The sequence below is a fragment of the Silurus aristotelis genome (assembly GCF_946808225.1).
Source record: "Silurus aristotelis genome assembly, chromosome: 13".
NCBI lineage: Eukaryota > Metazoa > Chordata > Actinopteri > Siluriformes > Siluridae > Silurus > Silurus aristotelis.
Genome location: NC_139586.1, coordinates 11116578 through 11133348, shown reverse-complemented (window position 1 = coordinate 11133348; position 16771 = coordinate 11116578). Strand labels below are relative to the sequence as shown.

At 39.4% G+C, this 16771-nt stretch overlaps 1 protein-coding gene and 1 long non-coding RNA gene across 4 annotated transcripts in view; both read left to right on the top strand.

The window, feature by feature from the left end:
• The window catches only part of lmo1 (LIM domain only 1), a 128681-nt gene extending 128052 nt beyond the window's left edge, over positions 1 to 629 (top strand). For both annotated transcript variants that reach the window (XM_083558658.1, XM_083558657.1), the window contains one exon: positions 62 to 629. In XM_083558658.1, the coding sequence (XP_083414784.1) occupies positions 62 to 167 (106 nt within the window). In that variant the 3' untranslated portion in view covers positions 168 to 629. The remainder of the gene's footprint in view (positions 1 to 61) is intronic.
• The window catches only part of LOC310735674, a 171327-nt gene that overhangs the window by 79398 nt on the left and 75158 nt on the right, over positions 1 to 16771 (top strand). The window lies entirely within an intron of this gene.

The following is a 16771-nucleotide window of genomic DNA, read 5'->3' as shown; positions in this document are numbered from 1 at the left end:
CTCTCAGCACAGAAACAGAAAAAGCGATCCTAAACTCTCTGATGGTTTTTTTTTTTTGTAGGTTCTGCGTAGGAGACAAGTTTTTCCTTAAAAACAACATGATCTTGTGTCAGATGGACTATGAGGAGGGCCAGCTCAACGGCAGCTTCGAGACACAGGTCCAATAACGTCGACCTGACCGAGGCAGCACACACACACACACACACACACACACACACACACACACAACACATACACAACACATACACAACACACATGTACGCACGCACAGGGAGGAGCATTTGTCTGCTTGCCTGGAATACTTTTTACAGTATAAGAAGTCCTCTTTGGTTCTCCAGGACTCTGGTGTAAATGTTTTTTTTCCTCAACTCTGAGCATTTCTAAGTTCTGATGTACAGTCGTGCCTGCGTCGCTGAGCACTGTATCGCCTGTATGGGGTATTTTTTGTGATGTTTCTTTTTTTTTTTTTTTTATCCTTGTTGTTCACAGTTAGGAAGGTAAGACAGAGGGTGATGTACAGTCAGTTTTTTTCTGTATATATATATAAACTGGAACATTTATTTTATGAAATTGTAATGCAATTTTATTACTAGTGTGAATTAAAGAACAAAACACAATTCTTAAATGTTCAATCTTGTTTTGTTTTTTGGTTTTTTTTGTTTTTTTTTTACTTTAATGAGAAAGAAGCTGATCCATGGCTGGATTTCAGTGTTTTTTAACTGCGTCAAGATTAAAAATCAGATAAAGATTCAACATTTTTGAGAATTTATAAAAAAAAAAAGGCTGCAAAAGTATGTATGAAATCAGACATGTAGCAGATACAGTGTGCTGACATATTTCTATTTTTTATTATATTATATATTATAAGTTCTGAGATTGAGGGTGAAGTCGCACTTCGCTCGGCTCTCCGTCTGATCCCGAGTGTGATTTGGCTCAGATTTCAAAAAGGTTTGTTTAAAGTGTTGATTTATTTATTTGCATTTTTAATAAAAAAAAAATGTTGTCATGTACACAACCATATGCAGTTCGACATGCCGCAAAAGATTTATACCGTACAGTCCGTGACATAAAATGGAATTTTAAATGAATGAATGAACACGAGTGAATGAATGAATGACTGAGTAAATAAAGTGAAATAATAAATACATTTCTAAACTAAAAAATAAATACATAATGAAAAGGATCATAATTAATAAGTCAAAAAATACAATTTCATATAATATAAATAAAACATTTTTAGAAAAATTACCAAAATAGACATTTAAACAACATACAATACTGATTATTGACTTGTACAATAAAATCACAAAAGGGTTATAATATTGATTATAGTGTCACATTTTTCTGACAGAATAATACAAAAGACAAAAGCTGGTTAATTTAAAGGACTGCAAGTGTGACGACAGTGGAGTGACTCCAGCTTTTATCACATTACTATTATTATTTTGATCTGTTTATCTGTGTTTCTTGTTTCTGTGTATAGGAACCGCAGGAGAGCTGCTATACTGAGCCGTTTAAAGAAATTAGTTTCATTCATAATGGCGAGAGAAACAGTCGGGGGCTTTCGGCATATTGAAATTTCATTTACAGGCGTTCGATCTTTAGTTAAAGGACACAATATAACGCTAAACTCGGCTCCATAGTTTGGATAAATGGAGGCTCTCATGCTGTTCATACAGAACTTTCTTGTCTTTTTTCTTGCCAAGCTTTCAAAGCTGCTTCAGACTTAAAAGGACATGCAATAATTAAAACAAAATGAGCAACTACAATCTTCAAGACCAAGTTTTCTTTTTCTTGTCCTTTCTTGGGAAGTTGCTCTTAAGGTTAGAAAAAAAAAAGAAAAACGAATTTAAAGGGAGAGAGACGACGTGTTTAAGTTTTATTGGGCTGCTGTTTGCTTGTGTTGTCTTTGTAAAGTCCAGGCAAAACCATATCACTTCAACCACTCAATCTAACAAACAAGTCACTCTGTAGATGTACAATTACTGACTAAAAGCCCTGGTGTTCCCCCCTGCATAAAGTTTTGGCACCGCTGTGTCATCTCCAGCATTGACGCACCATGCGGATATAAACATTCATTTTTGAAGATCCCTTAATTTTTTTGTACATCAGCAACACTTATAACATTGTGTGTGTGTGTGTGTGTGTGTGTGTGTGTGTGTGTGTGTGTGTGTGTGTGTGTGTGTGTGTGTGTGTGTGTGTGTGTGTGTGTGTGTGTGTGTGTGTGTGTTGAAGAGCAGACCAGCTACCGCAGTGTTGCTGTTGTACTGAGAAAGATCTTCCGTTCTGTAAGGTTGTTATATTGGAGGTAGAGTTAATATATTTTTACGTTGCTTAACTACAAATCAACACATAACAAAACACAGTGAATTAGCTGAATGTTACATTTAACCTGTAATTGTACAATTAAGCCAACATTATTCAACTTTCAAATCCTGCATCTTACAAGTGCAGATGGCCAACACATGCATACTTACCTTTTATTGTTCAGTACAGGTTTTACACACACACACACACACACACACACACACACACACACACACACAGTGTCTAATTCCCTTCCTAAAATTACCAGGAGTGCAACAGCAGCGGCAGCACTGTGGGCGAGATATGACATTCAGCGAGCGTCTGTTCCTCCAGCAGGAAGTGGTCCAGCCTCATCATTTACTAACAAATAAATCAAGTGTACAAAGTGCATTCATTAGAAATTCATTAAAAACTCCGACTCACAGGCAGGTGTGCAAATAAAGGATTAGCGAGACAGCAATTACACCACATACGAGTACATTTTAATTACATCTCCTGGACTGATTTACACACACACACACACACACACACACACACACACACACACACACACACACACACCTCCTGGACTGATTCACAGAGAGACACAATCAGGCTGCATGCAGGAGACGACTGATTACTCATTTACTGCAAGAAATAATAAGGAGAAGACTTTAGCAGAAACACACACTCTCACTTTCCTGCAAGCATGCACGCACACACATGTACACACACACACACACTTACAGACACATGCAAACACACACACACACACCTGTGCTGTCCCTTACTCTACAGCAGCTATAAGCACTCATTCCCTCACCAGTCTCTGTTCATTCACAAACCGCAAAGTGTAAACTCTACTGTCCTGATGTTGTCAGATCAAACCTGAAATCAAAACCGTACCTCTGACACTGGAGATTCCTTCCATGCATGTGAATGAGACGTTTTTTATAGAAACCATAACGTATCAGTCCGAGCACAAACCTGCACTACTGTCACAGCAGGTGTTATAGAGAATGAATCAACACCTTAAGACCAATCACAATGCAGAATTTTCATGTATGCAGGATTGATGCTTTAAAATGACACAAATGGATTCACTCCTGTTTAATCTGAAATGTAGTTCATTAAACACAAAGATTTCCTTTTGTAACCAATAATTATAGAGCAGACTGGACACTCGTTTTCCAGTCATTTACATTCCGATAGATATTCATTCTACCTGCTTTAAAAAAGGTTTAGCTAAGGGGAAAAAAATTGGTGCATGTTCTAGACATCCAAAAAGGCAGTTCTGCTTAAGAGCTAAAGAAAAAAATAAATAAATAAATAAAATCTGCCTGCGGGAGCATAAACTGGCTCTAACAGCATTCTGCTCATTCTGTGATCTCATTCTTAAATTAAACCAATTTGCCTAGAAATTGGTTTTAAGGTCTGCACAGGGTGGTTCTGTGCATTAGCCTCCACCACACGCATTTACACACACACACACACACACACACACACACACACACACACACACACACACACACACACACTTACACTGTCCTAGTCACACACCTCCTTTCCTCTCGGAAAATCATGTTTGACTTTGAAGTGCTAATTTTGGAAGTTTAGCCAATTTTTTTATTTGCTGCTTTGAAATCTATCCTCTAAGCCGCTGCAGCAGCGATGAAATATGCAGTCTCTCCACAATGAGGGATAAGTGGCCAAAATGAGAAGCGCCTGCTTCTCTGCCTGCACATTATATAACTGTGAATAATCTGCACGCTGCACTTTTTTTTTTCCTATGGCGCTCGCCGGTGCAATTTATTTCCACTAACATTATGCAGCCTCCCCTCCTCCTCATTTTCCAATCTGCCTGCCTTTCAAGCTCGGTGGGCACTATTTAGAATGCCGATGACAAACAAAAATGGTGGGTTTTTTTGACCAGGAAAAACCACCCCGCCATCATCATAAAGTCGAGTTTCAAAACGGGAAGAGGGAGGGAAGAAAAAAAAAAGCACATGTCGTCCATTTTGAACGAAAGAGTGCCTCGAACCCCAGGAAAACACGATCATGACAAGCGTACGAATGCAGCATCGGAACTGTACATGCGATATGCAAACAATACATTCAAATGATTGAAAATGATCTCAGATGATCAGCTTCGAATAATAATGATAATAATAATAAAAAAAATAACAATAATAAACATAATATTGATAATGAGAGTCGGGAAACAGCAAAGGGGGCAAGTCTAATTTACTCCCATGCTTCAAGGTCTACGTGAAATTATTTTCTTTTTATAACATCGTCAATGGAATAATAAAGAAAACAGTGAAAACACTGATTCTATTGTGGCTGCAAAATGTCATTATTCGAGTCAGCCTTGGGAAGGAGAAGGTCTGAGATCAGAACAATGAAGGAAAGGCCACAGTAATGGAGGAGCCTTGAATCTCACCTCATAAAGCGGCCTAATGGATGCACGGATGACCTCAATCGCAAACCTCGCTTTTATCCTTTCCAAGCTGTAGATGGCAGAATTATGTTAAAATAAGTTGATCAGATTGGCTCCTCACAAAAGCCTGTATTTTTCTCCAACACACACACAAGGCAATAATGATACAGCAGCCAAAAAGCCTAGGGAGAGAGAAAAGAGAGAAAAGATTTAGAAGCCCCCCCCCAAACCCCCAGCCCCCTCTGTATGATCTCCAGCCCCATCCGATGCTCTGCCACGGCCCTGTACTCGGCAATAAATTGCTTTAGTAATCAGCTTTTTGAAAAGCTTATTTACTGCTTGTTTTTTTTTGTTTATTGTGCTCCTCCGAATGAAATATAAAATTGGATTTCATTAGATGTGCAATTTTCTCTTTCTCATAAAGAAAGCACAAAGAGAGAGAGAGAGAGAGAGAGAGAGAGAGAGAGAGAGAGAGAGAGAGAGAGAGAGAGAGAGAGAGAGAGAGAGAGAGAGAGAGAGAGAAAATCACCTTGTTGGCTATAGAAAGTGGATTCGGGGTGCAGTGTATATATTACTGCTGATTGAGTTTCTCTCCAGGCTGATGCAGTCCTCTCCTGCTGTAACTACTGATAGAATCCTGAGTGTAACGTGAGCTCCGCTCTGAAAGGAAGGCCTCTTTCGAGACATTACACCTCCTTATCCTATAATACGCTATGCGGTAAAAAATGCACATCTGTGACGTCAAAGCACCACCTGCTCCTGGTTTCCGAATCAGACATCACGTTTACTGATGGGCCATAAGTTCCTCAGATTGTGACCCCGAATCTAGAACATAACTCTGTTCCCTGGTCATGGAGCTAGCTTTCAAAACTGTTATAAAGTTGCCGTATAATTGCATGTTTGCTTTTCAGACAAGTACATGCCTTTGAATCAGGATTCATTTTACTAATACTTAAGCGATGTACTCCATCACTCTGACAGCTCCATCACTCTGACAGCTCCATCACATTGACAGCTCCACCACACAGACAGCTCCATTATTCTGACAGCTCCATCAGTCCAACAGCTCCATCACACAGACAGCTCCATTACTGTGACAGCTCCATCTCTCTGACAGCTCCACCACACAGACAGCTCCATTTTACGGACAGCTCCATCAGCCCGACAGCTCCATCACACCAACAGCTCTATCACTCTGACAGCTTCATCACTTCGACAGCTCCATCACTCCTACAGCTTCATCACTTCGACAGCTCCATCACTCTGACAGCCCGATCCTCTGACATCTCCATCCTCTGACATCTCCATCACTCTGACAGCTCCATCAGTCCTACAGTTCCATCAGTCCAACAGCTCCATCACACAGACAGCTCCATTACTCTGACAGCTCCATCACTCCGACAGCTCCATCAGTTTGACAGCTCCATCACACAGACAGCTTAATCATTCTTATATCTCTATCAAACCAACCGCTCTATTACTCTGACAGCTCCATCAGTCTGACAGCTCCATCACACAGACAGCTCCATGACTCCGACTGCTCCATCACATCAACAGCTCCGTCACTCTGACAGCTCCATCAGTCCAACAGCTCCATCACACTGACAGCTCCATCACTCTGACATCTCCAACACTTCCACAGCACAGTTCCAATACTTCGACAGCTCCATCACTCTGACAGCTCCATCATTCTGACAGCTTCATCGCTCTGACATCTCCATCACTCCCACAGCACAGCTCCATCTCTCTGACAGCTCCATCACACCCAAAGTTTTTGATGTTTCAAAAGATGATTTAAAAGATGAAGAAGCAGAAGATGGAGAAGAAGATGGAGCAGGAGAGCAGAAAAGTGTACACTAGAACCTGTTTCAGTAAAGATTAGCTTCACTTCCACATTGGTTTACTTTTAAAAGCACATCAGAAAAGTGGTTCAGTAAATCACAGGGGTCAGTAAATCACATTTATCGAATTTGAAGGAAGAGAGAGGATTTTTTGAGAAAATGATGACTTGCGGAGGAACAGAGCCACACCTGAGATGACAGATCACCTATCCAGAATAGAAGCAGTTACTCATAATCCAAATTAAACATATTTACAGTAGTTACCTTGACTACAGCAGATGCATTAATAGCTGCTGAGAACTGAGCAGTAAAAGGCCTTTAGTTGCACATGGCTGCTTTGAAGTCTTCCAAAAAACGCAAAAATTCCCAAATTTCACCTCTTTCTTCAGCTTCTCATGTCACATCAATCCTTTAGAGCTGCTGCTGACCTGATTGTTCTGTGTTCATCAACTGAATGGATGTTCTAGATTTCATTTAATAGAGCTTTCCAGAACATCAGTGATGCCCATCTATACCAGAAATCATCATTTCCACAGAACTGTACAGTGAGCAGATTGATTTCAGAGCGTGATGAATTTACTAGAAGCACAGCATTTATTAAGTGAGAAACGATGAAAATGGAAAGATCTCAGAGGGACTTTCTGAATGAACATCAGTGGTTGTAGGTTTCTGACTCAAGAAAGTGCAGCAATGCTATCTCCGACAGGGTTTACATCACAATCTCACATCCACTCTTTCCTTAGACTTTTTCTCATTGTACTACTTGTGCCCTCTTCAGATCAGCAGATCCAATATTATTACTAGGTTTCATATACCTGCTTTCTGAAGACGTCTATAAAATACACTGTATATATATATAATGTAATGTATATTGTATGAATATGTACAGAATAAAATTCAAGGACATTTACTACGTATAATGTTGCTCACATCATAAAGCAGCTGGTGAATGTTTCTTACAGTGAGCTCTGGGTATTAAGAAAGAGTTTTTCTTGCTACATTTCTTCATCGTCTCTAACATTTTTATAGCTGTCTTGTCAGTTCTCATCTGCTGACTTTGGCTGCAGTGTCTAAATCAAACTAAATCAAACTATGTCGTATTCTAAAGCCGAGTGATCTCAACTCACAAGCATGACATTCTTTTATTTTAGGCCCTGAAAACAAAGCTGGATTCAAAAGTGTACAGTATAAACATCAACATTAGCATGAATTGAACATCAGCAGAAAACAAGATCAGTTTGCAAATGAAGATGTCTGAAATGAAGGCCAGGGAAAAGAACAGGAAAAGGTAGCCGAAACAGGAAGCTACATGCTATGCAACAGCAAGTGTATAGGAATCACTACTTGGTCAAGTCAAGTCAAGTGAAGAGGCTTTTATTGTCATTTCTACTATACACAGTGGTACACAGTACACAGTAAAAACGAGACAAACGTTCCTCCGGAACCCTGGTGCTACACGAGACAACATAAAGCTACAACACAATACAAGCTACATAAAGTGCATAGAGTGCAACCTAGTGCAAACAGTGCAGACAAAAAACCAGTATAGCGCCGACTAGTAAACCTACTGTAAACTTAAATTAGTTTACAGTAGGTTCAACTAATCTGGTCCTTCAGAAGCACAAAACCCTTTCCTGTTGTTTTTTCTTTTAAGTATTTTCAAATAGAGAATGTTAACGTAGCCTAAAATCCAAACAAGATCTCTGCAGATATGACACACTTTCCACAAGCAGGTACAACGCGCTTCATATATGATTAATTAACAGCGGCAGGCTGCCATCTGCGTTTTATACCGATTCAAAGCGAGATGCACCTTTTGATGTGAACCTTTAGGGAACGAGCGTCGTCTTTGTATTTCCAGCTTGATTAAACACAGTGCTCGGGAAACTTCACTGATTCAAAGGTTCTTTAATTTCTTACTGAGAAGAGGCAATTTGAGGTATTTTATAAATCCTAGCCATGTCAAGCTGGCATGCTGAATTCTTTTTCTAAGTGAATGTTCCACTCAGGACCAGGGCCATTCGCCGGCTCGTTTCATTTTTTTTTTTATTTTTTTTTTTTTTGAGCCCTCCCCTGTGCCACAAGATAAAAAATTGATTCCAGTAAATTCTCACCTGAGATCCATCACAGCGAAAAGGCTTTTAAAGGTCACACATGTAATAAGTTCCGATGGTCTCAGTCACTCAGATAATGGGCCTTTAGTCTACTGTGCAGTGCTGCTATAGAGAAATAATGGAGTAATCTGTGGACCATTCAATTCAATAGAGGCCCGAGCAGCAACGCTGGCCCGATCCGCACGATGTTGGGCATGTGCTGAGGAGAGAGCATGACTGATGGAGGAAAAGCTCATCTCCTTCTTTTTGCCGTCTTAACTGCACACACCTAAATATCTGACATTTTAAATCTCTTTGTACAGGCTTCAATCCTAAAACTGCAAAAAATTGGCAAAAAAATTGGAAAAGGGCAACAAAAAAAAAGGAATGCTAATAAAGAGCTGCATGGACAAGTCTGTCCTTCCTGCAGATGAATACAGTTCTCATTAGACACCCAGTGTGGTCACCAACCGAATTCATAATCTAATGCAAATTACTCTGTGATTGCTTTCAAATAAAATCATTGTGTAATGATATGTTCCATTTTAGGTTCATTATGAGAAATGAGCTCTTCGTTCATCTCGTACAGGTCTCGAACTGAAAGATTTAGACCCCGAACCTACGTGTGTGAACACGCCAATCCCCCGAATGGCATTTTTAATAACACTTTCATATTATTCACATGTGCCTGTGTTGAAATGATGTTCAAAAGAAGAAAGATCTACTCCTTCTCCTCCGCATCAATTTCCAGTGACTTCATCTCGGAGATAGCAACCGGACGCTCACTGACGAGACTCAAGCCAGATTTATGGAATTTAATACAGTGGAACGGAAAATGTTAGGGATGTATAATTTATGTCCGATTCATTGAGCACAAGTCTTCATTGAGGCTTATCAACTTATGGAAATGGACAGAAGGCAGAAGGGGACATGGTGAGCAAAAAAAAGCAAAATGTGTAACTATTTAGGAACAGAGCACAGCTTTTACATGTTATAACACTGAAAGGTCAAAGGTCTTCACGTAACTTTTGTTACTTAAAGTGGTGGACTTGCTGTTCAGAGCTCAACAGGACACCAATCATCAAAATCAAACAGTAAAATAAATAATTAATTAATTAATGGATGGATTAATTAATGGATGGATGGGTTGATGGATGGATGGATGGATGGATGGATGGATGGATGGATGGATGGATGGATGGATGGATGGATAGATAGATAGATAGATAGATAGATAGATAGATAGATAGATAGATAGATAGATAGATAGATAGATAGATAGATAGATAGATAGATAGATAGATAGATAGATGTCATTTCGTATTTTGGAGTAAGTGCTGTCCCTGTTTAACCCCTGAACTCTATGAAGAGAAACAATCATAGAATGTCATCTACATGTGATAAACAAAGTAAGATGAATCATGCTTTGGCAATTGTGGTTTTTATGTGTACCAAAAAAAAGAATAGGAGGAGGTGGCTGAGGAGGAGAATATGAACCCATTCATGGCTAGGGAAAGTGTCCAACTTGGGATGCCAATTTTGCAGTGGGAGTTTGAGGTAGCCCTATGTACAGTCAATCTGAATATTTGTGATAACTGTTGCAATGTTAGGCTCAGCACTGCCTTCACAGAGACAACCACTGCTACTACAAAACCACAGGATTTTGGAATCCCACATCCTGTGATTTATTATTTTTTTGTTTCTATGGCCTTTGAATTTTTAGCACTGTGACACATTGATCAGTAGTTAATTTCATGTTGCATTTTCATGAACAGTTTAAAAAGATTTTCTTTGAAATCAATGACCATCTATTGCCTTTCTCACAGTATGACATAGGACCACCTTTTAGGAGCCACGAGGAAAGAAATCACAACGATTGTTTCATGTTGGTCATTTTTCATCTGGGATAAAATTATACAATTTATAACGATAAATGTATATAATAACTATGATTCATAAGGCATAATATCTATCCTTTATGCTTCTTGTCATGAAAATAATACTAAATATCCAAATGGAAAAAAGGCTGATTTATTAATCTTGCGTACCAGTGTAGATTTATTCATTGCTAGAGACTAAAAGCACTTTTTTACGTCGCTCTGGACAAGGGCGTCTGCTAAATGCCGCAAATGTAAATGTACATGTAAATGCCCAAGATCGGTACATTCTTATAGACTAGTTTAAATAACAAATAAGTTATTATATAACAAATTGACAGTGTGGATTTAAGGGTAAACTAGAGGGAAACAGATACAGATAGCTTTATAATTTAGAAAAATCAACTACCAGCAGATCATTACACTGCCTCAGGCATACATAGCATAGTTTTCAGTATACTAAATGTCATTATATAATGTCAGATATTATGGCTGTCATGTACAGCATCACAGAGAAATATATACACAAGAAGCAATACACAAAATATCCAGAAACAGGAAGAAGATCAACTTAAATACAGGAGTATACAAACTCACAATACAGTGAGTGCAGTGAAAACTTCTCATTAGCTGAAGTATATGTAACAAGTGCAATGATCAGGTGACCTGATGTAGTGGCTGATAGGATGTGTAATGATTTAGCATAGTCGTGACAATGGACCATAAAAAGGAGGTAAAAAGTTCATCAAGTATTAAGGTTTACATTGGCTAAAATCATGCCAGTAGGTGACTCTTTGCCCCTGGGTGTGAAAGTCTACATGGTGTTCTAAAATGACCTGGCGTCTCACCCCACAAGAGCTGTTATGCTCTTGATAAAGCACGGTACTGAAAATGAACGAATGACTGTATAATTACTAGAGAGATCTCACCATGTTGGGGGTTAAAACTAAACATGGCGACCCAAACCAAAAAACAGCCTGCAACTGATTGTTCCTAAAGATCACCTTTCCAACGCAGGTGTGTGCTGATTGTTGAATCCTGTTTTGTTGAAGAAAAAAGTGTCGCTTTCAGCGTCGTGCGTCCCCGCTGACACAAAGCTCGCCATAACAATTACACCACTTTTGTTGCTTTGTCTCCAAAAACCCCTGCTAAACCCAGCTCAGGCTTCAGTAGTCCCTCTTTGACACGCTAAATACGTGCTCCTCCTGCACGCCGGGGCAATTACCACCGCATCTATTGACACCTCCTTCATGGGATCTCGCACGACTAGCAGATGCATCGCTCTTTCCAAAACCTCCCTCCTTCCTTCTTTTACTCAGAACTCTGACAAACTGTCAAGAAGCCAGCAGCTTGCTCCATGGAAATGAAGCAATTAAAATAATGCCACATTACAGTTCCCCATTGAAGCCTGGCATCTGTTTTCAAGCTCTGAGTTGCATGCACGTGCACAGCGCCGTTGAGCTCATGTGAATAATGAACGCCACTCATGCGGAGTTGAAGCCAAAAAAATACCCCCCCACACACACAAAAAAAAAATCCTGGAAATGTGCTGTTAAGTGCAGAATACACAGCAATAGAGTTGGACAGATGAGTTTTTTATATGATGCAATAATGTAGAGGGTTTTTTTTACAAAGTTGTCTAGACATTTCTATATTTCATTTCATTCTGAAGGTTTTTTAATCATGCAATAATAAGTCTGAACACCGACGAATTTTTAATTTCACGTCCAAAAATATGTCAGATAGACTAAACAAACCAAAACAACAAAACTTTAGAACACATACAACCCTGCAGGAAATTGCTTTCTGTATGCAGCAGAACAGCCCTGATGCATTGTGGGCTCCTCTCGGTGGGAGATATATGAACCCGTGTGGCTGTGGGCGCCGAAACTTTTCCAACCTTTTCCGCTGACAGGTTTTATAAGCCTAATGCAGTTTGTGATGTATAGCATAATAACCCACTGTATGACTGTAGGGCCTTGCTCTTAATATCGAGTGGCTTGTGTATCAGGCGAAATTATTGTAATGAGACCCAATTTCCATACAACAGCAAAATGAGTTCATTATTCTGCGTGATATCGGTGGAGTGGAAACGGATGATTCTTTTCGGGAGGAATTGGATTCCGGACATAAATAGAATTAGGAAAAGGTGCAGGGAGGAAGCGGGAAAAAAATAATAATGCAATAATAATTATATTGCACTTACGGCGAGGTTATCGTTGCATCGCTCAGCGATTCTTTATTTAATCTCTCATGCAGGTGTCCGATCTAAATCTACTGATTATGAGAATAGCTCCTGGTCAAGTGTGGATCAAAAACTGATTCATTAATATTATGTAAAATATGAGAGGATGAAAGAAGTTAAATCTTTGGTCATTTATCAACACATCAAAACCATCAGAATTATTGTAAGTGCTTTTCTTCCAGGCTAAAAGCAGCATCTAGCATAAAATGTGTCAGTGTAATAATCGTACACTTGTGACTCAGGCACTTCAACGCTGGCAACGTGAGTGCAGATTTTCGAAAGAGCGTCCTGCATCGCTGCTGTTTATCTTTTCCCTTTTCCTAATTGTGTTTATTCCTTTTCAAGGTAACCTTTCTGAGCATCGCGGCTTCTCCAGGGCTCGCAGCACTCACATTCACGCTGCCCATTGAGAGTTCTGCTCCATTGTGTCCTCTTCATCAGGTGATTATGCTATCTATCAGCTGCAGCTGTCACTACTCATTTAAAGCCTGCGCAGGCCCTTGCAGTGACGCAGCCGACTGTAACCTCGCTGATTACTGTTTTGTAATCCAACACCTCGCCCTCTGTGTGTGTGTGTGTTTGTGTGTGTGTGTGTTTGTGTGTGTGTGTGTGTGTGTGTGTGTGTGTGTGTGTGTGTGTGTGTGTGTGTGTGTGTGTGTGTGTGTGTGTGTATGTGATGGAAATCAGAGGCCTTAAAAAAATGTGCATGTCTGAACTCATAACGATGGATGGAACCAAAAAAAAAAAAACCACCCCAATTACAAACACACTGCCATAGAAAATACACACTTTTGTTGTTATGGGAAAAAGGACCACAAGAGAAGAGAGGGAAAAAAAAAAGCACAAGCGAAATTCTTTTTCTTGTTTGCCAAGGATGCTTGCAGCTACAAAGATTCAATTATACAAAGTGCAAAAAATAATTAGAAAAAAATAATCGCACTTGAAGAAAAAAAAAAGATATAATAGTCCCCTCCAGAAATTAAATAGAACAATAAATCTGTTAATTAGCTCATTAATATTCAATTGGGGTCAGTGGACTTAATGGAACCTTTTTCACGGGTTGAGGAAATGTTTAACACCGGCTTTTTCCTCCGCCGACGCTGATTATCGAGTACGCACAGACGAGCCTTATCAGTGCTCCAGATGGTGGAGAACAATGCCATGCCATTATCGCCTGGCTGCAGTGTGTGTGTGTGTGTGTGTGTGTGTGTGTGTGTGTGTGTGTGTGTGTGTGTGTGTGTGTGTGTGTGTGTGTGTGGTGTAACCGGTGTGTGTCTGAGACGCTGAAGTACACACACCAAGGCGTTTAGTGTAATTGATATGTGTATATATATATATATATATATATATATATATATATATATATATATATATATACCGTATTGTATATCGTATTGTTTAGGTGGTTTGTTTGCGCTTGCTCGTATTTTAAGTTAAAGAAGAAGAAGAGAAGGAGGATTCGGTGCTCCACTGTTTTAAAATCTCTACAGTGCTTTACAAAACGGTTAAGATTTGATTTCAATTTTTGTCTCTCTGTAGGATCTACTCATTGCATCCTTTTTTCCATAAACTGTTTTATTTAACATAAGTGATATGCAGTGCAGATGATAATCCTTGACTATACTCATTAAGAGCATTAGGAGCTGTGAGATGGCCAATCATGTTACAGATAGTCAAGTCAAGTCAATATTATTTCTTTAGCGTTTTTCACAACAGACATTGTCTCAAAGCAGCTTTACAGAATTTTAACAGTCAAGGTGAATGGTGTGCATTTATCCCTGATGAGCAGCCATGGCGACTGTGGCGAGGAAAAACTCCCTTAGATGTTATGAAGAAGAAACCTTGAGAGGAACCTGACTCAAAAGGGGAACCATCCTCATTTGGGTGACATCAAGAGTGTGATCATAAATCTTTCAACAATACAGAACACTGGAGAGTTAGAACTAACATGAGCACTGGAGTGTAAGATTATGAGTAATGATCTTTCTACAGTCCTTTACAGTCATTTGTGGTTATAAAACTAGGAGCTACTGAGCAACTCATAAAATAGCTCAACATTTGTGATCATCACAGATCCAACACCAGATTCTCCATACCAGAGCCTTTAAACACTCAAAGAGGTCCAATGTCCAAACTCCACATGAAGTGGGATCCAAATGGCAACTGGTACGTCTCTAGATAGTTCAGGATGTTTGCAGGGACGGCATCTACTTCTTCAAAGGTCCAAAATCTTCATGAGGTGGGACGTGACTGGGGCTGGAGCAACCTCAGGATGCTTCGGGATGGGTAGAGAAAGAGAAGCAGTGGAGAGGAATTAGCATAGCTGCTGTTCATGATATTAACATGCACAAGTTGATAATGTGATCAGATGTAATGGAGCACAAGGTTATGATGTGATGTGTGTTATGTGTAGGATTTGCTTAAAAGATAAGTTTTTAATCTGCACTTAAACTGGGAGAGTGTGTTTAAACCCCGAACACTGTCAGGAAGACTGTTCCAAAGTTTAGAAGCTAAATGTGAGCATGATCTACCACCTTAGGGGACTTTACTATTCTAGGAACTACTACAAGTCCCGGGTTTTGAGATCTCAAGGACTGTAACGTGTTAAAAGACTGGAAAGATACATGGGAGCCAAACCATTTAGTGTTTTGTAGGTAAGTAGCAGTAGTTTGTAGTCGATTCAAAACTCAACAGGTAGCCAGTGTAGGGATGATAAGATTGGGGTTATATGGTGATATTCTCTCGACCTTGTGAGAACACTGGCTGCCGCATTCTGAACTAACTGTAGCTTGTTTATTAATGACGCAGGACAACCACCTAGTAATGCATTACAATAGTCCAGTCTGGAGGTCATGATTGCATGGACGAGCTTCTCTGCATCAGATATAGACAACATGTTTCTTATCTTAGCAATATTTATAAGGTGAAAGAAGGCTGTTTTTGTAAAAGATAGGCCAATAATTTGGCCAATCATATTTCAGATGAAAGGTCGGGTGGTAATAATAATAATACATAAGCTCAGATGTGAAGGAGTTTTATAGTAGGATTCAATGAAATACAGTGACTGAAATACAGTATGAGGTTTAATAACTGTATGTCATAAATATAAAAAAAACTGGAATATCAATGAAAAGGATTAGCATAGTGTTCACATAACTCCTTCATGCAATCCTTTCCTTGTTATCCTGTATATATCAGGGGAAAGGGGCATAGCTGTTGCTGAAAAATATCAGGCCCACTGGTCAGAGGTTTGTTTCTACAAATCAGCTTGTACACTTGTTTTTTGGGGGGTCATTGAAAAGGTACAGTGCAGGTGTGTACCTTTATAAAGGGGTTCTGCTTGAAAAGGGAAATTCTACAACACTATATATACAACACTTTCTTCAAGGCACAAACTGAGAAACCATGACTTTTGTAAATTCTTATTTATTGATTAATTGACCATACCATATTTAGTCCACATTTACTGTTATAATAACCTCCAATATTCTGAGAAGATGTTCCACTCGATTTTGGAGTGTGCTTGTGGAGATTTGTGCTTCCATCCTCAAGGGCATTAGTAAAAATCAAAAAGTGATGTAGGGTGAGAAGGCCTGAAGTATGCTTAGATCAGTTTTTCAATTTATCCTAATAGTGTTGAGTTAAGATCTATAAAGCAGGCCACACAAGATCAACTCCAAAAATTTAAATCGTACCCTCGTGGCACTCATTATGTGCACAGATGCAGTGTCGTGCTGGAACAGGTTCGGGTCTCCTAGTTCAAGTGAAGAGATGATTTAACGCAACCACATCCAAAGACATCCTGTACAACTGTGTGCCTCCAATCTTGTGGTAATTGTTTGGGGAAGAACCACATATGGTTGCAAAAGTCAAGTATCCAATTTCCTTTTTTATAAAGTCAACATAAGATCGTTTCAGGTAGCAAAACTGAGGCACAAATCAGTCATCAACTCACAACTTACACACTTTAAATATTTAAAACCTTGAAG